Source organism: Pongo pygmaeus, chromosome 6, assembly GCF_028885625.2.
Source record: "Pongo pygmaeus isolate AG05252 chromosome 6, NHGRI_mPonPyg2-v2.0_pri, whole genome shotgun sequence".
Taxonomy (NCBI): domain Eukaryota; kingdom Metazoa; phylum Chordata; class Mammalia; order Primates; family Hominidae; genus Pongo; species Pongo pygmaeus.
Window position 1 is genome coordinate 49,962,675 of NC_072379.2, and position 21,787 is coordinate 49,984,461.

The following is a 21,787-nucleotide window of genomic DNA, read 5'->3' on the forward strand; positions in this document are numbered from 1 at the left end:
TTGAGACTCCATCTCAAAAAAAAAAAAAAGAAAGAAAGAAAAAAAGAAAACTTTTCAGGGAGAGAAGTCAAAAGGCACCTTCTATGGCATCTGGGAGGGGTGACGCCGGGGTGATCGCCCCATGAGTCACATAGACTCCCTTGCCCTTACCTGAGCTAAGAGTTGGTTGATTTTGCTATGCAAATTAAAAATAAATTATGTAGTTGTACGAGGTGGAACAAAGATAACTGGAGAATGTTCCATTAGCAACACCAAGGCTTCCATTTTGATTTCACTTAGGAATTAGCCATATTGATTATGCTTGCCTAATTTGTGGGTGCCCTTTCATAAATACAAATTAGCTCAGATTCTTCATTTAGCATCAGGGTTGTGCCTCTAACCAAAAAAAAAAATGATTCAGTGGGGATTTGGGGAGACTTTGTCCATCTTAACTCATCTTGCCCTTATGTGGTTGGAGAACATTAGCTCAGCATAATTGCTTTGTGCCAAAGCGTGGCTGTATCAGCAGGAAAAAAAAAAAGTGTGGCAAGGCAAAAGTGAATAGGCGGTATTTGCCAGCTTTACCAATGACAGAAGAGAGGATATAGACACCCAACTTGCCTTTCATTTCACCCTTGCTGTCACACTTCAAACACACAGTGAATATAGAACCTAGATACTTTGGGCAGGTTGTTCAGTGCTGCTTCTGTGCATATGGGAATCAAGTCAAAACCCCTCCCCACGCTTCTGCTCTAGTAGGTAGGCAACCTAGTTGCAAATCGTCATAGCTGCTTTTTATCAGGTTAGGAAGCTTTTTATTTTTAAAATAGTGTAATTTTTTCATGACAATGGAAAACATGAAATTAGCATGCAATTCTACACCCTGAGGGTTTGTAAAATTAGACATCTTTTTTTCTCCCCCCTTAGGAGACTCTAGCAATCCATTACATAGTTTAGAAGCACATCACATACACCAACTACAACTGCCACCCTACTGGCTACCCCCACGGCACCAAAAGTATTGTTGTAGTCAACAATACTTTAATACTTTTTAGCCATCTTTCTGTATTAATACATACAAATTACTTCTTTTTTTTTTATTCAGGTGAAATTCACATAATGTAAGACTAACCATTCTAAAGCAAAAATTCAGTGGCATTTCCAGTTCACAATGTTGTGCAACCAAACGATATCTAGTTATTTTATTCTTAAAGGCTATATAGAGTTGTATTGCATGGGTGTACCATAATTTAGGTATTTAGGATTTTATTTTTTTCCAGTTGTACACTATACCAAGCAATATTACAATATTTGTATGTACATTTTTGCACATTTGTGGAAATGTTACTATAGGATAACTTCTTGAAAGTGAAATTCCAAGGTCAAAAGTTAAGCCAACTTCAAATTTGGATACATTTTGAAAAATTGCCCTCCGAAAAGGCAGTGCCGATATTCATTTACGAGCTCCCTTAAAAGTGAGAATTATGGATCCCTGGGGGCCCCTTTCTGTCCCCTCTTCCCGTATCACTTATGCCCTGGGTCCAGCCTCTGAGTGATGGACTTATTTTATCTGGTTCACAATCTGTATTAAGTTCCCTGGAGCTGCCATAACAAAGTACCAAAACTGGATGACTCAAAACGCAGACATGTATTCCATCACAGCTCTGGATGCTTAAAGCCCAAGATCAAGGTGTCCGCGGGGCCATGCTCCCTCTGAAAGCTCCAGGGAAAAATCCTTCCTCTTGTCTTTCCGCTTCTGGTGGCTCCCAGCGATCCTCAGCACTCTTTGGCTCGTGGCGGCCGTAACCCCAGTGTCTGCTTCTGTCTTCACGTGGCCTTCCTCCTGGTTTGTGTCTGTGTGTCCTCTCTTCTTCTAAGGATTCAGTCATTGAATGTAAGGCCCACACTAATCCAACATGACCTCATCTTAACTAATGACAACCATAAAGACCCTGTTTTCAAGTAATGTCACATTCTCAGGGACACTGTTTAACCCACTACAGGATCATTAGAGAAACTGGAATTTTAAGTATGCAAAAGAGAAAGTAACGCTGTAGCATTATTCCATTTAGGGTAAAGACAGGCAGTTAGAGCATAAAGAATAGCTGAAAACCCTAGAAAATTCTGTATTCTACTCCCAAGTTAATGCAGGTTAGGATCCTAATCCAAATTTGATGTGTTCCTGAAGGTGTGTGCAAAAGTCAGTTGTACAAAGAAATGAACAATAATAAACATGTATTAATGCCAAAAATATTTTAGCACCCCTTGCCTTTTAAACATAGCTTTTTAAAATGATTTCAACTTGTATTTTAGATACAAAGGTACATGTACCAGTTTGTTGCATGGATATGTTATTGTACGATACTGAGGTTTGGAGTACAAATGACCTCATCACCCAGGTGGTGAGCATAGCACCCAATTAAACATAACTTTAAGTCAACCAATGAGTGCAATTTTAACATAACTTCAAATGATGTCTTTATGGTATTTTGTACATTCCTTACTTCTTTTCCAAACCAAATGAAAATAAGTCAATCGGCTTAAATTCAATAAATGTCTGATTAAGGGTAAAGATTCGTCACTTTCAGCTCGCTTAGGAGCTTCACCTTTGTCTGACATGCTTGACATGCTTTGATTTTAGGCCTGTGTCTTTCATAACTACTTTCAGTACTTTCTTTTTTTATTTTATAACTTTTAAGAAATAAGAAGAGAAAATATAATTAAAAAATTCAAATACCCTCTATAGAGCACAAGCACTACTATATAAAGACAATAATGCAGGCTGGAATTGCTCGTTGGAAATGTTGTTGCAGGGTATAGCCTGGAATAGAAATCCATCAGGAAATGCATGCAAGTCCAAATCCAGTGTAGAAACTGAAGGATAAAGAGCAAGATATAGTGTGGACGTATAATATAACTTGATCAGTAAGATTCTGTTTTCTAACTGTTATACAAGTGAAAAGTTTTAAAGACCAAGTTACAGACCTCGAAATGTCAAATAAATCATAAGCAATACCAGACCCCTTTCATTTCAAAAACTGTGTGTAAGTCAGGCCAGTGAGTTTATGCTACAGGAACAAAGGAACAAATGGCCCCTAAAATCTTAGTAGCATAAAGCAACAAATGTTTACGTCTCTCTCACACTACTTGTCCATCAGAGATCACCGTGGGACTCTGTTCCAGGACTCAGATTGGTGAAGCAGCTATCTAGAACATTGCCTATACCCATGCAAAGAAAAGGAGCATTCTAGAAGGTGTCACATCACCAAATATGACACATGTCACTTCAGCTCACCACTCATTGGTTAGAACTAGTCACATAGTCCACTCAACTGCAAGGGAGTCAGTAAGTACAGTCTATGTGCCAGAAAGGTGGAAATCCAGGAATATTTTGCAAATAGCTCCAATGACCACCACACTGTGTGTGTGTGTGTGTGTGTGTGTGTCTGTGTGTGTGTGTGTGTGTGTGTGAGATGTATCTTGTATTTGAGTGCAACTTGCATGCATCTATCCTTACAATCAACCAAGATATTTTCTGTTTATTCCACCAACAGGAAGAGTGACCCAGTCCCAGCCATGACCACTCCTGAGAAACTCTACTCCAACATCATGCAGACTCTGAAGCATCTAAATTCCCACCTGCCCAATGGCAGCCATGTTATTTTTTATGGCTTACCAGATGGAACCTTTCTCTGGGATAATTTGCACAACAGATATCATCCTCTCGGTATCAGTTTGAAGATTCTTTTACTCTTTAATAACATCAATGTATATACAGTTCAATGTATATATGGTTCAAACCATATAGAAATGTGCCTAAAATGCCATCATGGAACATGGGTCAGAGCTGATAAAGGCAAGAGCCCCTAGGTGCAGTATCTAAAGGTCATTATCCAGAGGTGAGCAGAATCAGATCCAAAGGCAGAAAGGGCAGAAGTAATTCATGAAGAATTAGGACACATTGAAAGGTAAGCGCTCAAACCAGGAAATTCCTCTAACAGAAGGTGAAATGTAAAATGAGCTGAAGAAGCCCAAACAGGAGACAGACCCGTGAGTCAAAGACAGGGATTTCTCTGAACCTCAATGGTAAGTGCCTCCTGGTGGCCTGTTAGAATTCTCTAGAGCACAGTCCTCCAGCCTGCTCGTTTCCTTCTTCTACACTCTCTTGGGGTCCTCAGCTCCTAAAGGCTTCAAAATGTCCCCAGGACCTTCTAATGGCAACTCAAATATTCTTGATATTGTACAAATAACATAAAAGTGCCAGTAGTTTGCATTAGGAAGGTGTGATCCTTAACCCTGTGAGATAGATGTTTTCATCAACCACAATAATTTCATTTTATAGATGAAAAAACCAAGGCTCAGAGAGGTTAGGTAGCTTGCCAAATGCCACAGAGCTCACTGAATATGTTGTAGCAGGGCTCTGCTTTCTGTATTTCAGAGAAGAATGTATTTATTAAGTGCCAACTATGTGCCAGGCACTGTTCTAGGCACAGGGTAACCAGCAAAAAACACAATAGTCCTAAGTTCCTGCCCACAGAAAGCTTATATTACAATGGGAAAATGACTCAAAAGTATATCCGAAGGTGATAAGTGCCACAGGAAGAAAATTGAGCAAGAAAGAGGAACAGGGAGCTGGCCTCAGTCTTCCCTGATGAGCATCTATAAGAAGAGGCCTGGGTACCCTCCTCTCAGCCCCATATTGACAGCACCTGCACCAATCTATCATGAAGAAGGGACTATCCCTTCCCTGGTGTTACCCCACTCACCTCCCGAGCCCAACCCACTAAAAGGTGCTGGCAGTCCAAGCACCTTCTTACGAGTCAGGTGAGAAATTCAAAGAAGACCTGAAACTCATTCCTTCACGCCCTCCTTAGAGGGAGTGGATGGGGAGCAAGATTTCCCATTTCAGGCCACCAAGAGCCTTTTCTTGCATATACTACTTTGTGTGAATCTTTCCAGTCTTCCCTTGTCCTCTTCCTGCAGTCCCTGTCTAAGACAAACCCCCTACTTCTCCCTCAGGAAATTCCGCCTCTCCCCACCTGGGAAAAGAGTAAGTGTCCTTTTGCTAGCTCTCAAAGGCTCTGGTCTCTTAGTTGGAGGGACAATGGTGGACACCCACATTCCATATTCTCCACCAATAAAGATGAAACCATTTTCCTCTTGAGTTACTCATGTATCACAAATATTATTATCCAAGCAAAACACTGTCCAGCCTCACCTAAGTAGAGCATATTCTTCCTGTTCATGCAACTTTGACCACACCCCCTTAGAAATAACATGATCACACATGGAACTTCACTCCATTCTGGGCTGCTTTGCCTGCAGAAAGGACACCAACCTGGGCTAAGAATGTCTCTTTGAACCACGGGATATGAAAATTGTACTTCTGCCCTCAACTGATTCTTTCAGATTTCCAAATGTGTCTCCTACACTAAGAAATGCTTTGGAAAGAGAAGCTGAGAGCAGGGACGTTTGTTCCCAATTTACTCCATCACAGTAATAGTGACTTGACTTCCATTTTTCTGATTTCAAATCCCATTTTCTTTCCACGAACTCTGGTTACACCACCTCGATAAATTCTTTCCGATATGCCATGCAATTCACTTGATTTATGAGACATGTTTGGTTTCATAAATATGAGACCAAAGGTAAGAATGACTCCATGCAATTTGGAAAGGACTAGGGGAAGGAAAAATGTATGTAAGAATGTAAGAATGAGGCCAGGCATGGTGGCTCATGCCTGTAATCTTAGCAATTTGGGAGGCCGAGGCGGGTGGATCAACTGTGGTTGAGAGTTCAAGTCAAGCCTGGCCAACATCGTGAAACCTTGTCTCTTCTAAAAATACAAAAATTAGCAGGGCGTGGTGGCACACGCCTGTGATCCCAGCTACTTGGGAGACTGAAGCAGGAGAATCGCTTGAACCCAGGAGGTGGAGGTTGCAGTGAGCCGAGATCACACCATTGCACTCCAGCCTGGGTGACAAGAGTGAAAAACAAACAAACAAACAAAAACTCTGTCAAAAAAAAAAAAAAAAGAATTTAAGAATGGTATGTAAGAATGACTCCATGCAATTTGGAAAGGACTGAGGGAAGAAAAAAGGATGATTGGGGGATTTGTCCACTTCTGTGGATTCTCTAGGCCAGTGGTTCTCAACTGGGGGCAACCCACTCACCCCCACCCTGCTTTTATCACATCTGGAGATAGAAGAGGGGTGCAACTAGGCTGGGTGCGGTGGCTCACACCTGTAATCTCAGCACTTTGGGAGGCCAAGGTGGGCGGATCACCTGAGGTCAGGAGTTCAAGGCCAGCCTGGCCAACATGGTGAAACCCTGTCTCTGCTAAAGATACAAAAAAAATTAGCTGGGCGTGGTGGCAGGTGCCTGTAATCTCAGCTACTTGGGAGGCTGAGGCAAGAGAATCACTTGAACCCGGGAGGCAGAGGTTGTAGTGAGCTGAGATCATATCATTGCCCTCCACCCTGGGCAACAAGAGTGAAACTCAGTCTCAAAACAAAAAAGAAAAAAAAGAAGAAGAAGAAGAAGAGGGGTGCAACTAGCATCTAGCGAGTAGAGGCCAGGGGGTTGCTAAACATCTACAATGCACGAGACAGCACCCCAAAATCAAGACTGTCAGTCATGCAAGGTTGAGAGACTGCTCTAGACTTTGCCTTGTCCTTCTCAAGTGGACTCTCTCTGGCTGCTAATCACACCCTAGCATGTACAGCACAAAATGGAAAGAAGAAAAAGATAGAACAAGTTTGTTCTATAGAAACATCAGTAGTTTTGAAAAAAAAAATCCAATCAAGGAGAAAGCTGAAACCATCTAAAATTTGTTTGATGATTATAAGTAATTATTCACATCCTAAATTATCTCTGCTGCCTGGTTGCCATGGGAAATAAATTATAAATTTCTCAACAAAGCATCAGGGTCCTTCCTAGAAAGGCTGGGAAGTAGGTGGGATTTGTCCAGCATCCCCAGGCCTCCTTTGACAGGACTCATAACTCACACAAGATGACAGACTTCAAGAGGGGGCCGCATTAGGAAGGTGTGATTCTTTTTTTTTTTTGAGACGAAGTCTCACTATGTCACCCAGGCTGGAGTGCAGTGGTGCAATCATAGCTCACTGCAACCTCTGCCTCCCAGCTTCAAGCAATTCTCCTGCCTCAGCTCCCCCGAGTAGCTGGGATTACAGGCGCCCGCCAACACACCGGGCTAATTTTTGTATTTTTAGTAGAAGTGGGGTTTCACCATGTTGGCCAAGCTGGTCTCGATCTCCTGATCTCAGGTGATCCATCTGCCTCGGCCTCCCAAAGTGCTGGGATTACAGGCATGAGCCACCGTTCCCGGCCGAGAAGGCATGATTCTTAAAACGACCCTGGGAGATAGATGCTTTCATTAACTACAGTAATTTCATTTATTGCTCTCACACTGTCTCTCTTCTGCTCTCACTCCAAACCCCATCTTTGGATCTTGAGCCAGCAGTGAAGCAGGGTTCATGCTGGGCCGGCCTCAGGGTTTGGTTGCTCTGCCCAGGCCACCATAGATCTCGTCTTAGTCAGCAGCTGGACACTCAGGTCTGATTCCTGGGCACCGCGTTAAGGGTTGTGCTAACGGTGCTCTGCAAAGAAAAAAAAGTAGAGGGAAGGTGGTGAGTTCCATTTATTTGGGCCTAGAAATGTGGTGATCGTAGTGTCTAGACTTGACTTTGGCCACTTCTTAAAAATTAAGAAAGAGTTCAGGAAACAGAGGCATGGTAGGAGACCCCCTGGTCAGTGACACAGTCTCTGCTGCCTCCTTTTCCCTCAGAAGGACAGGCAGGAACTCAGCCTGACCAACCAGTGAAGGCAGGGTTAGATGCCACAGCACCCACTCAGCAGGTCACAGAGGCCCAGAACAAGAGCAGGTGGCTGTCTCACTCCTGCCAGGGATGAGGGGGTGACGAATCTCTCCTCGCATCCCTCCTCCTCAGCCAGGTTTGTGACTCACTACCCAGTCCATCGCTGGCTGCCGAGGGCTGGGGCACCCCACAGCCTCCACTAGTCGCTAAAATTCCTGGTGAGAGTTTATTGTCTTTGTGAGGAATTACCAGACAGCAAGACTCAAACATTGGGATTCCACTGACATGGGTCTTTTGAGAAAAGTCAAGCTTGGCCAGTCACAAGTCCTCTCAGCCATGATCTGTGAGGAAGGGGATCATTCCAGAAATATCTCTGAGATTCCTACTCTGTGCTTTTGAGTAAAGATGACATAAGATGCAGTCTGTGTCCTCAAATGAGAGGGAAAAGACAACTCCACTAGGGAACTCAGCACATGGACCCTGACAGCGAACGTGCCGAGTGCCCATGGGGATGGGCAAGTCACAGGCATTCTGGGGCCATCCCAAGGGTTAGACTATGGAGAGGAAGCCAGGGACTCCTGGCTGCAAATTCGTCTGCTAGTGGGCCTGCCTTGAAGGGCTTCTGCCGTGAAACAGCAACTTCATCTTGCCCCAATCACTCTTAAACTTGAAACTAAATGTCTTTTTAAAATACCTTGGTGTTTCTATTTTATCACGCACTTTCCCTCCGTCTGAATGAATGTGATTTTAACACGTTTACATGGCATTTCATGGAGACGTGACTGATCTTTGTTGGTACTAAGTCTCTACAGTACCTAAGATTTCAATTATGTTTCCAGAATTAAATAGATACCAGAGACCCTGCCCTAAAGAAGTTACAGATTATGAAGACACAAACCGTCACTAAGCCAGCTAGGGAAGAACACACCTTTGATCTTCAGAGGAGCTTATGGCAAACACTGGGACAGCCCGCTGGCTCCCCACAACACACACACAGGCACACAGACACACACAAACACACACACAGAGACACAGACACACACAGATACACACAAGCAGACACATACACACACACAGACACAGAAACACACAAAAACACAGAGAGACACAGACACAGAAACACACATACACAGACACACACGAAGACACACAGAGACACAGACACACAGACATACACGAAGACACACAGATACACATAGACAGAGCTCCTCGGCCCCTGGTGATTCCTGGCCACTGTGGGACAGTCCTCCTGGTCTGCCCTGGGCTTTCTTGATCAGCTTTCCTATCCAGATGGACTTTCTAACCAGGGAGTCACAGACACAACCTCTCTTCATGCACCCCATAGAGGTAGGATCAATAGGCCAAAATTACATTAAAGAAACAAAGATAAAAGGTAATGCTTAAAAAGAAAGAGTGGGGAAGACCAACTGATATTGCCAATAAAGCAGAAAGTGTAAGAATCATTTCCCTCTTCCCTTCCTCGAAACCATAAGCCCATCGCAAGCACCCCTAGCCAGTCTTCCACATGACCAGCCCCAGAGTCCCTACCCTCTAACAGGCAGAAACACCAGAGAGGAGGGACACTGACTCATTACAACTTTCCCAGGTTCTTCTAAATGCACCTAATGTGCCCTCATCCTGTTCAGCAGACCTAGCCACCCACACTAAGGATGTTCCCTTTCTCTATCAGGTCCAGCTGGAGGTGGAGCCAGGTGACAGAGGGAAAGGGAGAGGGACTGAGGAGGTGCAGAAGGGGGTACCCCTCAGGGTCTCACTGGGAGCTGTGCTGGCCATTAGCAGAAGGACAGCAGGAGAGGGCGTCAGGCAGGGTGGAGCAAGGCCAGGGTGGGCCTTCATTCCCAATGAGGGGCCAACAATGAAGTTCCCAGTGTCACAGGAGCAGGACAAACTCCAGCCCCTCTGGATATCAAAGCAATCCAGGCCTGAAGGTGGGAGGGGAGAGTGCACAGTCAGGCATGAGGTGCCACCTTCTGCACCTTCTGTCAGGCTGCAGAGAGATGCCACCCCTCAGGGGGAGGGGACACACCAGGGCCCAGAAGGGTGGCAGGGCCCCAGCCAGGCTACCTAAGTTTCACTATGAGGCCCCATTTCCAACATAGAGACAAGATGGCACCAGGCACCAAGGCAAAAGCAGCCAGACACTAGGCCCTCACAGAAGGTGGGGAGACGGAAGGCCGCAACTCAGTGGTAGCCCCCAGAGGGAAAGAGCCAAGCTAGGAGAGCACATGGAGGACCCAGGGTGGGGTGTGGAGAAGGAAGATGTCAGTCACTGCAGCTGAGACACATTCAGGAAGGGAGCAAATGACAAAAAGTACACACACACACACACACACACACACACACACACACACACAAAATAGAGGAAACAAAGCCTTGGTGGGTAGAAGTAGGAACTTGGGGGAAAATGGAAGCTCAGTGTTGGACCCATAAAATGAAACCAAGGACAAAAGCCAAGGGCTTGGGATTCATTTAAAATGTGAAGACACAGAAGCCTGTGCAGAAGACAGACCTGGTGGGTCACTGTGACTTTAGTGGCCGTAATGAGCCTGTGGCTTTCCCGTCCTGGGACTCACTCACCCACACAGAGAGATAATAAATTTTTTCTCTCTGACAAGAAAATTGAATCTATCTTCCAGTCTAACTAATCAGAGGTATAAGTGAAAAATAAGACTGTATTCTATCACCTTCAATCTTTCTCTTCATTCTGAGATAGGTCCTATTATCTTCCCTTATGTTTTCAAGAGTGTGAGGAGTGTTAATGGATACAGTGTCAGTCATTCACCCCCGAGATTTGGGGAGACCTGGATTTTGTGTGTCAGCCACAGCATGAAAGTCAAATTGCTTCGGTGGGGTGGATATGCTGGAGGCGGGGTGGAGCAGTGTTGGAAGAGAGAAGAAATCACCCCCACAGATTCTGGGACTATAGCTGATGTTCAGAAAAACTGGATGAACCCTCATCTGGTACTTTTCACTTTATTATGTACCTCTGTAACCTGCACTAAAAAATAAGGGTGTCTACTAATTAGGGTCAAATAAGATATATCCACTGGACAGCCCATAATGCAGTGCCACAAAGAGAGACATGAGGTACTGCCTCCCCATCCCATGGGCCACCCAAGCATTTTGTACGGCTTTCAGCTCACCAACTGCAGGGAACTACATGGTCATAGCTTCAGATACTCAGAATGTCCTGCCAGGCCCTCAGTGTGGGATAATTCAGTCAGACCTGAGCGTTTCATAAACCTAGAAAAGGGGATTAGGTCAACCGCCACCTCGAATGTCCCCTGTGCCCCATTCAGGGAGCATTTCATACCAGGGCAAGAAGAAAGTGTTGCTCTTAAAGGCATCCTGGTTCACATTGAGCTGTAGGATACTTGTGTTTCTTTTTCCTGAGTCCAGATGAGGCCAGTTCCCCCAGCCCCATCCTGGCCCATGGCCACACCTCTATATGGGAGTGAGCTCCTCAGGGCTCCTCCTCAACTCTGGGTCTGAATTTCTAGAGGCTCAGAAAGGAGGAAAGCACAGGCATTCTTCAAGAGCAATGCTGCATGAAAAATCAGGGGAACCCCCTGGAAATAGCGACCTCCTGCAAGGGAGGCAGGGAAGCCCCCAAGTGTCTCTAAATGCTGCTATTGCCGAGGGCATGCAATCTACCAGACCTCTCTGTTTTCCAGGCCAGCTAAATAAAGACGTGACCTATGCGCAGTTGTACTCCTTCCTGAACTGCCTCCAGGTGAGCACTCACTAGCTTGCTTCAAGGCCCGCTTACCCACCCTGTTCCTCTGTAATCAAAGTGTATTCCCACTCTCAGGTCAGCCCCTGCCACGGCTGGATGTCTTCCAACAAGACGTTGCGGACTCTCACTTCAGAGGTATGACTATCACAGGCCTTTTGATACCATCTTTGATCATTCTTTCCCTGTGTTTGCTGCAGAGTTTTCACTGGGGTTGGGATCCTGGCAGGCAGATGGTCTCCACGCTGGTGAATAACAAAATCAAACCTTCCAGGTGCTTAAGGAACCGAGAGAACCTGGTGCACCCTGTCTCCCTCTGTCTCGCTCTGGGTCTGTCCTCTGCTGACTGTGTTTCTCAGCCACTGTCTCTCTCATGTGTACACATGTGTGTACACACACTCCCCTGTGCATGTGCGCACACACACCCACACACACACACACAACCTTTTAAAGCTGGTCCTAAGCATAGTTTTGGAGTTGGAGAGAGCTGATTGAGGTTGGCCCCTATGCATGACGGAGGTTCTCCCAAGGTAAATAAGAACCTTCCTCCGTTCTCTCAGGGAATCCATTGCTCAAAGAACATGGTTTGCACTTCTTTCACAGATGGTGAATAATCTCTTTGTAAAAGACTTATTGAGGCCAGGCGCGGTGGCTCACACCTGTAATCTCAGCACTTTGGGAGGCTGAGGTGGGAGGATCACTTGAGGTCAGGAGTTTGAGACCAGCCTGATCAACATGATGAAACCCCCTCTCTACTAAAAATACAAAAATTAGCCAGGTGTCATGGTGGGCACCTGTAGTCCCAGCTGCTCAGGAGGCTGAGGCATGAGAATCACTTGAACCCAGGAGGTGGAGTTTGCAGTGAGCCGAGATTGCGCCATCGCATTCCAGCCTGGGTGACAGAGCAAGACCCTGTCTCAAAAACAAAAATGAACAAACAAAAGACTTATTGAATATTTTTTTACATAAAAAGCATATTTCAATTTTTTAGAACTTGGAGAACACAAAAAAGCAGAAAGAACAATAACAAAGGTCACCCAAAATTCCACCACCCAAAGTTAGTATATGTGTATGTCTTCCCATTACCACTTCTAGAGATCAATATATTTGGTTTTTGCCTACATAGTATGAGAATGCATATACTCTTTTATGCTTTCCAGTGTTCATAAATTGTTTCTCCACACCATAATGTTGTAACCATTCTAAAGTTTATACATGTGAACATATTATGATTTATTTCATCTTTTGGTGTTGGACATTTAGATTGTTTCCAAATTTATACTATGATAAATAGCATTGTGATGAACAATCGTATATCTAAAGATGTAAGTCTCTGTGTACATCTCTATTTCCTTGAGACAAATTCCTAGAAGAATTACTGGGCCAAAGGGTATGTCTATGTTTAAGGATTTGATCCATATTGCCAAATTGCTCTCTAGAAAGGTTAAGCTAATGACATTCTCATTCACCTACCCATGACAACATTCAATATTATGGTTATCTTACCTTTGCCAGTCCCAAGGGTGGTAAAACTAGTATCACTAATTTATACTGATTTGATTCCTCATGAACATTAACATTTGTCTCATGTTCACTGGCCATTTGTACGTGACTAGAATTTAATGTGCAGAGCTACTGTCTGCTGATGGCTTGGAGAAATAAAGTAGAGTAGGATGGGGAAGATCGATTTCTTTGTTCTGCCTGAATTCTCTCACTAAAGTCAAAGTCTAGATTTCATGGAATTCTCCCTGTTTCCTCTCCCTTCAGAGAGCAGAGCAACTCTCCAACACACTGAAAAAAATTGCAGCCAGTGAGAAATTTACAAACTTCAATCTTTTCTACATGGATTTTGCCTTCCATGAAAGTAAGTAGCTTTGTTTGGGTATTGACAGAAGATGAAAGCAGCAGCTAGTTTAGGGCCTGGGCAACTGGTTTTATACTTTTATAAGCCACCAGGCAGCAGATTCGGCAGGGTTACTCCTGCCTATTCTGACACACTAATAGCTCTCAGTATTGAAAAAAAGATAAAATGTGGGACTTTTTCTGAAAAGGTTGGGTTCAGCATTACCTCTGTACTTCACCATCATTTTAGAATCCCTGATGCAATAGAGCCAGTGACTGGTTAGAAAGAGCTTTGGGCTGGCAACCTACAGGTTAATGCACTCACTAACCTGTTCTTGTCGGGTTAAAAGCCCTGGTTACCTGATGGATGTGACAGAAACGAGGGATATGGTAGCACCTCTCACAGTGGGCCCTGAAATATCCAGGGACTCAGGAGCAGTGCAGATTCCCACACCCCATACAGGATGAACTTAATCAGAACCTCTAAGGGAGGGACCAAAGAACTTGCGCATGGCAAAGTGATCAACCCACGTCCCACCTTTCTGGAAGGAACATTACTAAGTTGTTTTTTTAGCATTCTGTCCAAACACTGGAGTCACTGCTGAGTGTCCACACAAAAACAGGCATCATTACTATAGCTACTGATTTACTCTTTACATCTTGAGTCTGAAAAATCATTGCTTATTGACTAGAATCCTTCCTGATTCATTTTCATTGCTAAGCAATCTTTATACAAGAGCAAAGCCCCCCGTTGACTGCCAGATGAGATAATGCTAATGAAGGGTTTCACAGTGTAGGCGAAAGATGGAAGATTCCTCATCCAGAGTTTATCATCTCTGTCCCCCACCCCCAGTGCCCCCATCCGCAGCATCTGGGTTGGAGCAGATGGCCATCATGAATTATCAAATATTACATTCGCTGACACGTTTTGCATTGCAGACTCTAGTAGTTCAATTCTGAACATCCTTTCAACAAGACTGATCTCCCTTAACTAGATTTCCTGCCTAGGTGAGACACATTTCTCTCATGGGGAGAGACATTTTGATAAATAATTTCTCATTAAAATGCAGAGTTAAAGACTCATTAATGAATTCCTGGTGTAAACAAATGCACCACCAAGTAATCTTTGATCATCAACCTTGAATATAGATAAAGTTATTAAAAATATAATAATGTCTAACACTCACATGGGACTTTTTTTTTACTTTCCAGAGTGATCACTAGCTCTGTCATTTATTATCTCTGGGACTGCAGGCAATTCTCTGAATATTTTTAAACTCCCTTTCCAGCCCTGGAAATGGGGATACCATATCTTCCTAACAAATCTCTGTGATGATTCTATGAAATAATGTGTCATCCTCCTAAATGTTATGCCTGGTACACAGAAAAGGTACCATTTCCTTACACCCTTGCTACTCAATGTATGCTTTTGGATAAGCAAAATCAACACCACCCAGGAGCTGGTTATAAATGCAGAATTCCAGGCCCCACTCCAGACCTACCTAATCAGAACCTGCATTCACACACAATCCACAGGTCATCTCTATGCCCATTAAAGTTTAGTAAATGGTTTGTGAAGCTGAGATGGGAGGATCCCAAGTCCAGGAGGTCAAGACCAGCCTGGGCAACATTGCAAGAGCCCATCTCTAAAAAAAAAACATCTTTTTTTTATTAGCCAGGCATGGTGGTGCATGCTTGTAGTCCCAGCTACTCTGGAGGTTGAGATGGGGGGATCACTTGAGCCTGGGTGGTTGAGGCTGCAGTGAGTTGTGATCACGTCACTGAACTCCAGCCTGGTTGACAGAGAGAGACCTCATCTCTATAAAAATAAAAATAAAGTTTAATAAATGGAGCTCTATAATGCCTCAAGATTAAGAGCTGGGTCAGTCATCAGATTTGTAAGTCCTGCTATGTGCCAGGAGCTATGAAGGTGCTGGGAACATAATTGTCAGCAAAGCACAAGAGTCCTTATCTCTGTGGAGGATATAGAGAGAAGAGCTTTATTCTTGTCTGTCCGGAATTCCACTGGCGAACTGACATGCTTGGAAGCAGGACCTCATCAGCCCTTTCTTGTCCTCATAGCAATAATAAACGTAGTGAAAAAGCAAAAAGTTGAATTAAGCTGAACTGAACATTCTACATCAACATGGGAGAAACCTCCTAGGCATTTCTCCATGCTTGGCAATTCCCATCAACAGTTCAAGGAACTTCCTGTTTTGTAATCTACTGCCATTTGTTTAAAATAAATGTGAAGATCCAGTTTTGGTGCAGGGCCTTCTTCATCTTCTCCTCAGGAAGTTAGTGGGCATCCCACTAGGGAAGGCATGTGGGCACAGTGGGACCACTGTGGGACCTGCCTCCATGAACATCTGATGCAGCACCTGCATTTGATGTCTAGGTACCGCCATGTCCACCTCTGAAAGAGCTAGCATTTCTATCTGGTTTTCGGGAACTGTGGTAGTGTCCTGACTTAAGCTCAGAGTCAGGTACTGCAAAAGACATTTTTAACTTGAAATTTTAGCATTTTCCAAAGCAGTTGGAGGGATAATCCCCTCCCAGATCCATCTCTGTGGGTAACTGCCCATGCCTGGGCAGCTCATCTTCCCAGAAACCCACCCCATGTGGGTACGATGTGTGGTTATAGAAAGAGCCCAGAATTTACAACTGTGTTCCTATTCCAGCTCAGACACAGAATAGCTGGGTAACCGCAAGTGAATTAAATAACCACCCAACCTTTGTTTCCTTGTATGTAGGATAGAAATAACTAACCCATGTAAGGATTAAGTAAAACAAAACTTGTAAAGTTGTAAGAACTCAGTAACTGTTAGTGGCCATCCCCCGCCACCACCATCATCAGTGTGTATGAAGCAACTCCTTCACTCCTGATGTCCAACCCACCCCCCAGCTCCATTCATGCCTGTGAAGTACTTTGAGTTCCTTCGAGGAAGGTATGATAGAAATGCATCTCATTACCAAGAAGAAAAGTAATCTCTTATCAGAAATTAAAATCCTACAGAGTCACTTACTAAGTCTGCAGTCCTGATAGTCCCATGAAAATCTCTCCTCTCATTTTGGTACTGTATGTGATCTGACCATTGTGTCAAAAATATTCTCATTTTTCATGATACTAAAATTCACAATTTCACATCCTTGTGACAGAGCAAATTGCAGTTGAGGGTGCCTGTCACTTGAGGGTAGGCACAAGACCCATTCATTTTCTGCCCTGACAGCCTCAGTCCAGCACTGAAAGATGATTATTCATCTCCAAAGACTCCTTTTGTCTCTTGCTGACTCATTCTCCAACTGGTTATGAACTAAACAGAGGCAGCAACTTTTCCTCCCTTCAGGAAATGCCAACTTGAGCAGGTGATATTCTTTTTCTTTGTCTGCACCACACCTCCCCAACAGAGGAAAGAAAATGCCACTTGGCTGACAAAGCCATTTTTACACTGACAGTTTAAATATACCTCCAGCTGCCCTCAGCTTCCCAGACAGCTCAACTGGCACAAACCTGGCTCTTGGTTCCCCCAACCATGAATACATTTGTAAAATCAGCCAATGACTTTACGGGGTTGGCCAGAAAGCAGCCTTATCTTTAAAATATCTGCTAGTGTTGCTGTTCATCAAACAGCTACCAAGTGTTTTATGAGTCTTCCTCCATTGTTTCTATTACATCTTTGAAAAGCTGGTCATTAGCAGTTTCTTTGACTTTACAAATAAACTACATTAAAGAAGAAGAAAACAAAACATAATACATTATGCTCCAAATCTCCACAGATCATCCATGATCATTCAAGAAACTTAATCCAGATATTCTGAAGAACAAATAGGAATTCATTGGTCTATTTTCAGTTATGGTCCAAAGTAGAAAGCAAACTGACCAACTTTGAATGTTATCTTTGAATGGACCTCCCACTCTAAAATCAATCAAGGAAAAAGTAAAGACCAGTGTCTGTTATTGCATTTCTCCCAAGAAAGCAGAATTTTATCCTGAGATAAATAAAAAAAGGATCTTTCCTTTGACATTGGTCATGATACAGAGAAAATCCTAAATAAACACTTGCCTGCGAATTACTGAAGCTCCCTTAAGTTTTACTGCCCTGATGGCTACATATATGTGACGACCCATAGCCCTCACAGACATAATAATCATATGGGAGAAAAAAATGATGTTTACCTTTGTAAATAAACAGGTTGTAGTCTTAGTAAACTTGGAGCATTTTCTTTTAACACCTATTGTATTATTTTATATGGCAAGCAAGTTCTTCCAAAGGCTGGACTCCCTTGTAGTTGCTGCCTAATGTAGAGAAGGGATGGGGGTTGAGAGACAGGAATAATTTCCTAGCAGGGAGGAATGTGTTATCATCAACATCATTTAGAATTGCTGGACTATGGTGATGATAAAAGGTGGACCTCTCCCACTGTCCCTAACCCTAGGGTACGCTCCTGTTCCCCAGCAAAGCTTGGCAAGTAAATATCCCTTCTCTTTCTTTGTGCTTTTTTTCCTGAGTTTTCCTTTTATAATCCCCATAGTTATGGGATTGCTCAAGTCTCCAAGGGAAGGAGAAGGGAATGGTCATCTCTTCTCATTTTGAAAACACAGTATAGGTTGAATATCCTTATCCTGAATGCTTGGGACCAGAAGTGTTTCAGATTTTGGATTTTGGGGGACATTTTTGGATTTTGGAATATATGCATTATATATGCTTACCAGTTGATCATCCAAATTTTCCAGTAAGCATTTCCTTTCAGCATCATGTTGGCACTCAAAAAGTTTTGAATTTTAGAGCATTTTGGATGTTGGCTTTTTGGATGTGGGATGCTCAACCTGCGTCACTAACTCTGATAATTGAATTATCTTGTTCCATGAAGACATCTATCAACACCTCTCTTTCTTTCTCTAAGGGCCATAGTTTTCAGTTTGGTAATTAGTAACGTACAAAAAATGCAAATCAAAATGAAAATAGCCTAGAATTACTTTAAGCCTTGATGCCAAAATTGAATCACAGTCTAAGAAACTCATGTATAAGCAAATCTCACCTTTGTAATATCAGGCTCCTAGTAAACATTCTTCTCAAGGAACACGATCTTGTTTAAACTGTGTTTCCCTAACAGATTCAAATTTGCTTTCTACTGTGGATTTTCCAGAGCTCCTGATCACCATAATCCTTTTGTGGACTTTTTCTTAGCCATCTCAGGCATGGGCTTTGATTCAACATGTCATTCAACTCTCTTTGCAAATATGGAGAGTCAAAAAGTATTTAAGAGGCTTCCTACCACCACTGCATCAGATGACCCCAGGATAGTCCAGGTCAGGTCCATGGTTTGCTGTGCATCTATTTATTACAAGAGGACTCTGCCTCATGTCTTATTCATCCAACTCTTCACAACTTTTTAGTAGGTTCTGTCTGAAGTCTTGACTAGGCTCAATTCCCATTGGCCTACTGTTATTAGCACACCTGGGAATTTTTTAATAACTGTCTTATCTCAGAATGCTGTAATAAAATACCATGAACTGGGTGGCTTATAAACAACAAAAATTTATTTCTCACAGTTCTGGAGGCTAAAAATTTAAAATCAGGATGCCAGCATGGTCAGGTTCTGGTGAGGGTCCCCTTCTGTGTTGCCGACTGCCAACTTCTCATCGTATCCTCACATGGTTTAAAAAAAAAAAAAGAGTGAGAGAGCTCTCTGGGGTCCATTTTATTTTATTTATTTTTTAAATTTATTTATTGTTTTATTTAATTAATTTATTTATTGTTGAGACGGAGTCTCACACTGTCACCCGGGCTGGAGTGCAGTGGCACAATCTTGGCTTACTACAACCTCTGCCTCCCACGTTCAAGCAATTCTCCTGCCTCAGCCCCTCGAGTAGCTGGGATTACAGGTGCCCACCACCACACCCAGCTAATTTTTTTTTGGTTTTCTTTTGTATTTTTAGTAGAGATGGGGTTTCACTATGTTGGCCAGGCTGGTCTCCAATGCCTGACCTCGTGATCAACCCTCCTCGGCCTCCCAAACTGCTGGGATTACAGGTGTGAGCCACCACACCTGGCTGGGTGTGAATTCATGGGCATGAATCCCATGATGGGGGCTCCATCTTCATGGAATAATTACCTATGCCATCATACTTCAGATTAGGGTTTCAACACAGGAATTTGAAAGGGACACAAACATCCAGTCCTTGCAACACCCTGTTGGGATTTTCTTTCATTCTTTCTTTTCTTTCTTCTGTTAGCATCTGTACAACATAAGGTGAAACCCAACTAAAAATAAAGGGAAAAGTGGGAAAAGGGACAAAATGTTAATCAAGAACTTGGGTGAAGCAAAAAGGAGCACAAGTAGAATGGAGATGATGTCATCTCTCAAGTCACGGAGGGGACGGGGAGGCTGACATTTCACCTGGCCTGGGCCTTTCTGCATCGTTGCTGATTTTTGTTTGAGAGTCTCCTGTGGGACTGCAAGGAGAGATGAGACAAAGACCATAAAAGGACAAAGAGAACTGAGAGGGCTCAGTGGTGGTGATCCTGGCTCTCTGCGTTTGAAGAACTCTTTCCAGATGCCTGGTTCTCCATTAAGGGCAATTTGTTGGACGTTCAGATTGGGAATGGCAGGGGATGGGCTGGACAGCATCCCTGAGCGGGCAGGGCCAGCATCGCAGCCGGCAGGGCAGTCTGGGACCCACAGGAGCTTCAGAGTGTCAAGTCCAGAGGGAAAGGTGAGGCACCTAGAATTGAACCTCAAGAAGAAGGTTGCATTCCAAGGACATGCCAAAAAAAAAAAAACAGGCAAAACAGGCCAGGCAAACTGAAGACTGAGCCAGGCAAGCTTCCCCAAAACTGTGCCTTTACAAGACACTATGGCCAAGGGCAAGAAAGAAATTGTTGAAAGCTGCATGCTGGCTTGGCAGAACAAATAAACTTTCATGAGAGTGAGTGCTGTTAAGCATCAATGCAGCTCTGAGCTTCCTATTAGAAGAGCAGGTACCTACCATTCCTTCAGAGAGAAGTGTTATTTACCAGCACACCACAACTTCTCCCTGGAGACTCTGTGTGGCGGACACCACATAACACAGTGAACAGTGTCCTCAATTTGAGTTTTCAAGAAATGCAAAGGCCACTTACCAATAGCTACTTCTTCCAACAGCCTCTAGTAAAACCCAGAAGCATAATATGACGCTGTGGGTCAGGGGCGGTCTTTCTGCCAGAGAATAAGCTAACAGGGGCCAGCAATTCAGTGTGTAGGACTCCAAACCATTAGTATGAATTTTTTTCCTGAGCTTTGAGAAGGGCAGCATTATCCTCAGCTCCCGGGGAATGGAGGTTGAGTAGTAAGTGGGGATGCCATGCTGGGATATTAGGACTAATTGCAAAAGCAGCCTTGTATTGACCCAGCCCTGGGAAGTCCAGCCTGTCTTGTCCAATCAAAGCCCCTGACAGAATTTCCATCCTTCCTTTGGGATGAGAAGGGGAGAAACAGAGGGCACAGACCTATGTTCTTGAGTTTTCTGGGGAATGAAGAGTAAAGAATGGCAGGAATCTTAGTTGTGCCTGCCCCCGTCACTGGACGCTGGGAAAGTGAGGGCGTAGCTTTGCCGGGAGCAGGTGGCTCAGATGCTGCTCTCTGGAGGCTTCCTAGGGATTTGAAGTTTCCTTGAGGAGTTCTTAATGACTCTATGATGGAATGACATAGAGTTAATTGTGCTGTTGCCTTGGAGCAACTGACATTCTGGGTCTCTCACCCCTGTTGAAGGACAGTTTCATTGCTTTTCATCACTTTGGGGCTCATAATATTTTTTCTGCAGCCATACTCCCTCTAAATGTGGCGATGAGATAATTTTATGTAAGTATATTCCTGACATACTGTATGATTTTTAAAGGCAAGTGCTTGACACATGCAGGCAGAGTCTGCAAATGGCAACCCATGAAAGGGGATGTTAACAAAATGTTGGATTTTCCCTACTGTAATACCATCCTACTGCACCACCGAAAAATGACATGTACTGAAATAGATGTTGAATATTTTAGAGCTCACCTTTTCCTACTGCCCTCCCTGCTACACAAACCACATTCATCCAATGCTCTCACGTTTTCCCTTCCTGAGTTAGAAAAAGCACGCACACGGGGGGGAGGAGCCAAGATGGCCGAATAGGAACAGCTCCGGTCTACAGCTCCCAGCGCGAGCGACGCAGAAGACGGGTGATTTCTGCATTTCCATCTGAGGTACCGTGTTCATCTCACTAGGGAGTGCCAGACAGTGGGCGCAGGTCAGTGGGTGAGCGCACCGTGCGCCAGCCGAAGCAGGGGCGAGGCATTCCCTCACTCGGGAAGCGCAAGGGGTCAGGGAGTTCCCCTTCCAGAGGTGACAGACGGCA

The 21,787-nt window shown here is 43.9% G+C and overlaps 1 protein-coding gene across 3 annotated transcripts in view; it reads left to right on the forward strand.

Moving 5' to 3' along the window:
* The window catches only part of AOAH (acyloxyacyl hydrolase), a 210,607-nt gene that overhangs the window by 173,791 nt on the left and 15,029 nt on the right, over positions 1–21,787 (forward strand). For all 3 annotated transcript variants that reach the window (XM_054493687.1, XM_054493688.1, XM_054493689.1), the window contains exons 16-19: positions 3,534–3,706; positions 11,513–11,571; positions 11,650–11,709; positions 13,339–13,435. In XM_054493687.1, coding sequence (XP_054349662.1) covers positions 3,534–3,706; positions 11,513–11,571; positions 11,650–11,709; positions 13,339–13,435 — 389 coding nt within the window. The remainder of the gene's footprint in view (positions 1–3,533; positions 3,707–11,512; positions 11,572–11,649; positions 11,710–13,338; positions 13,436–21,787) is intronic.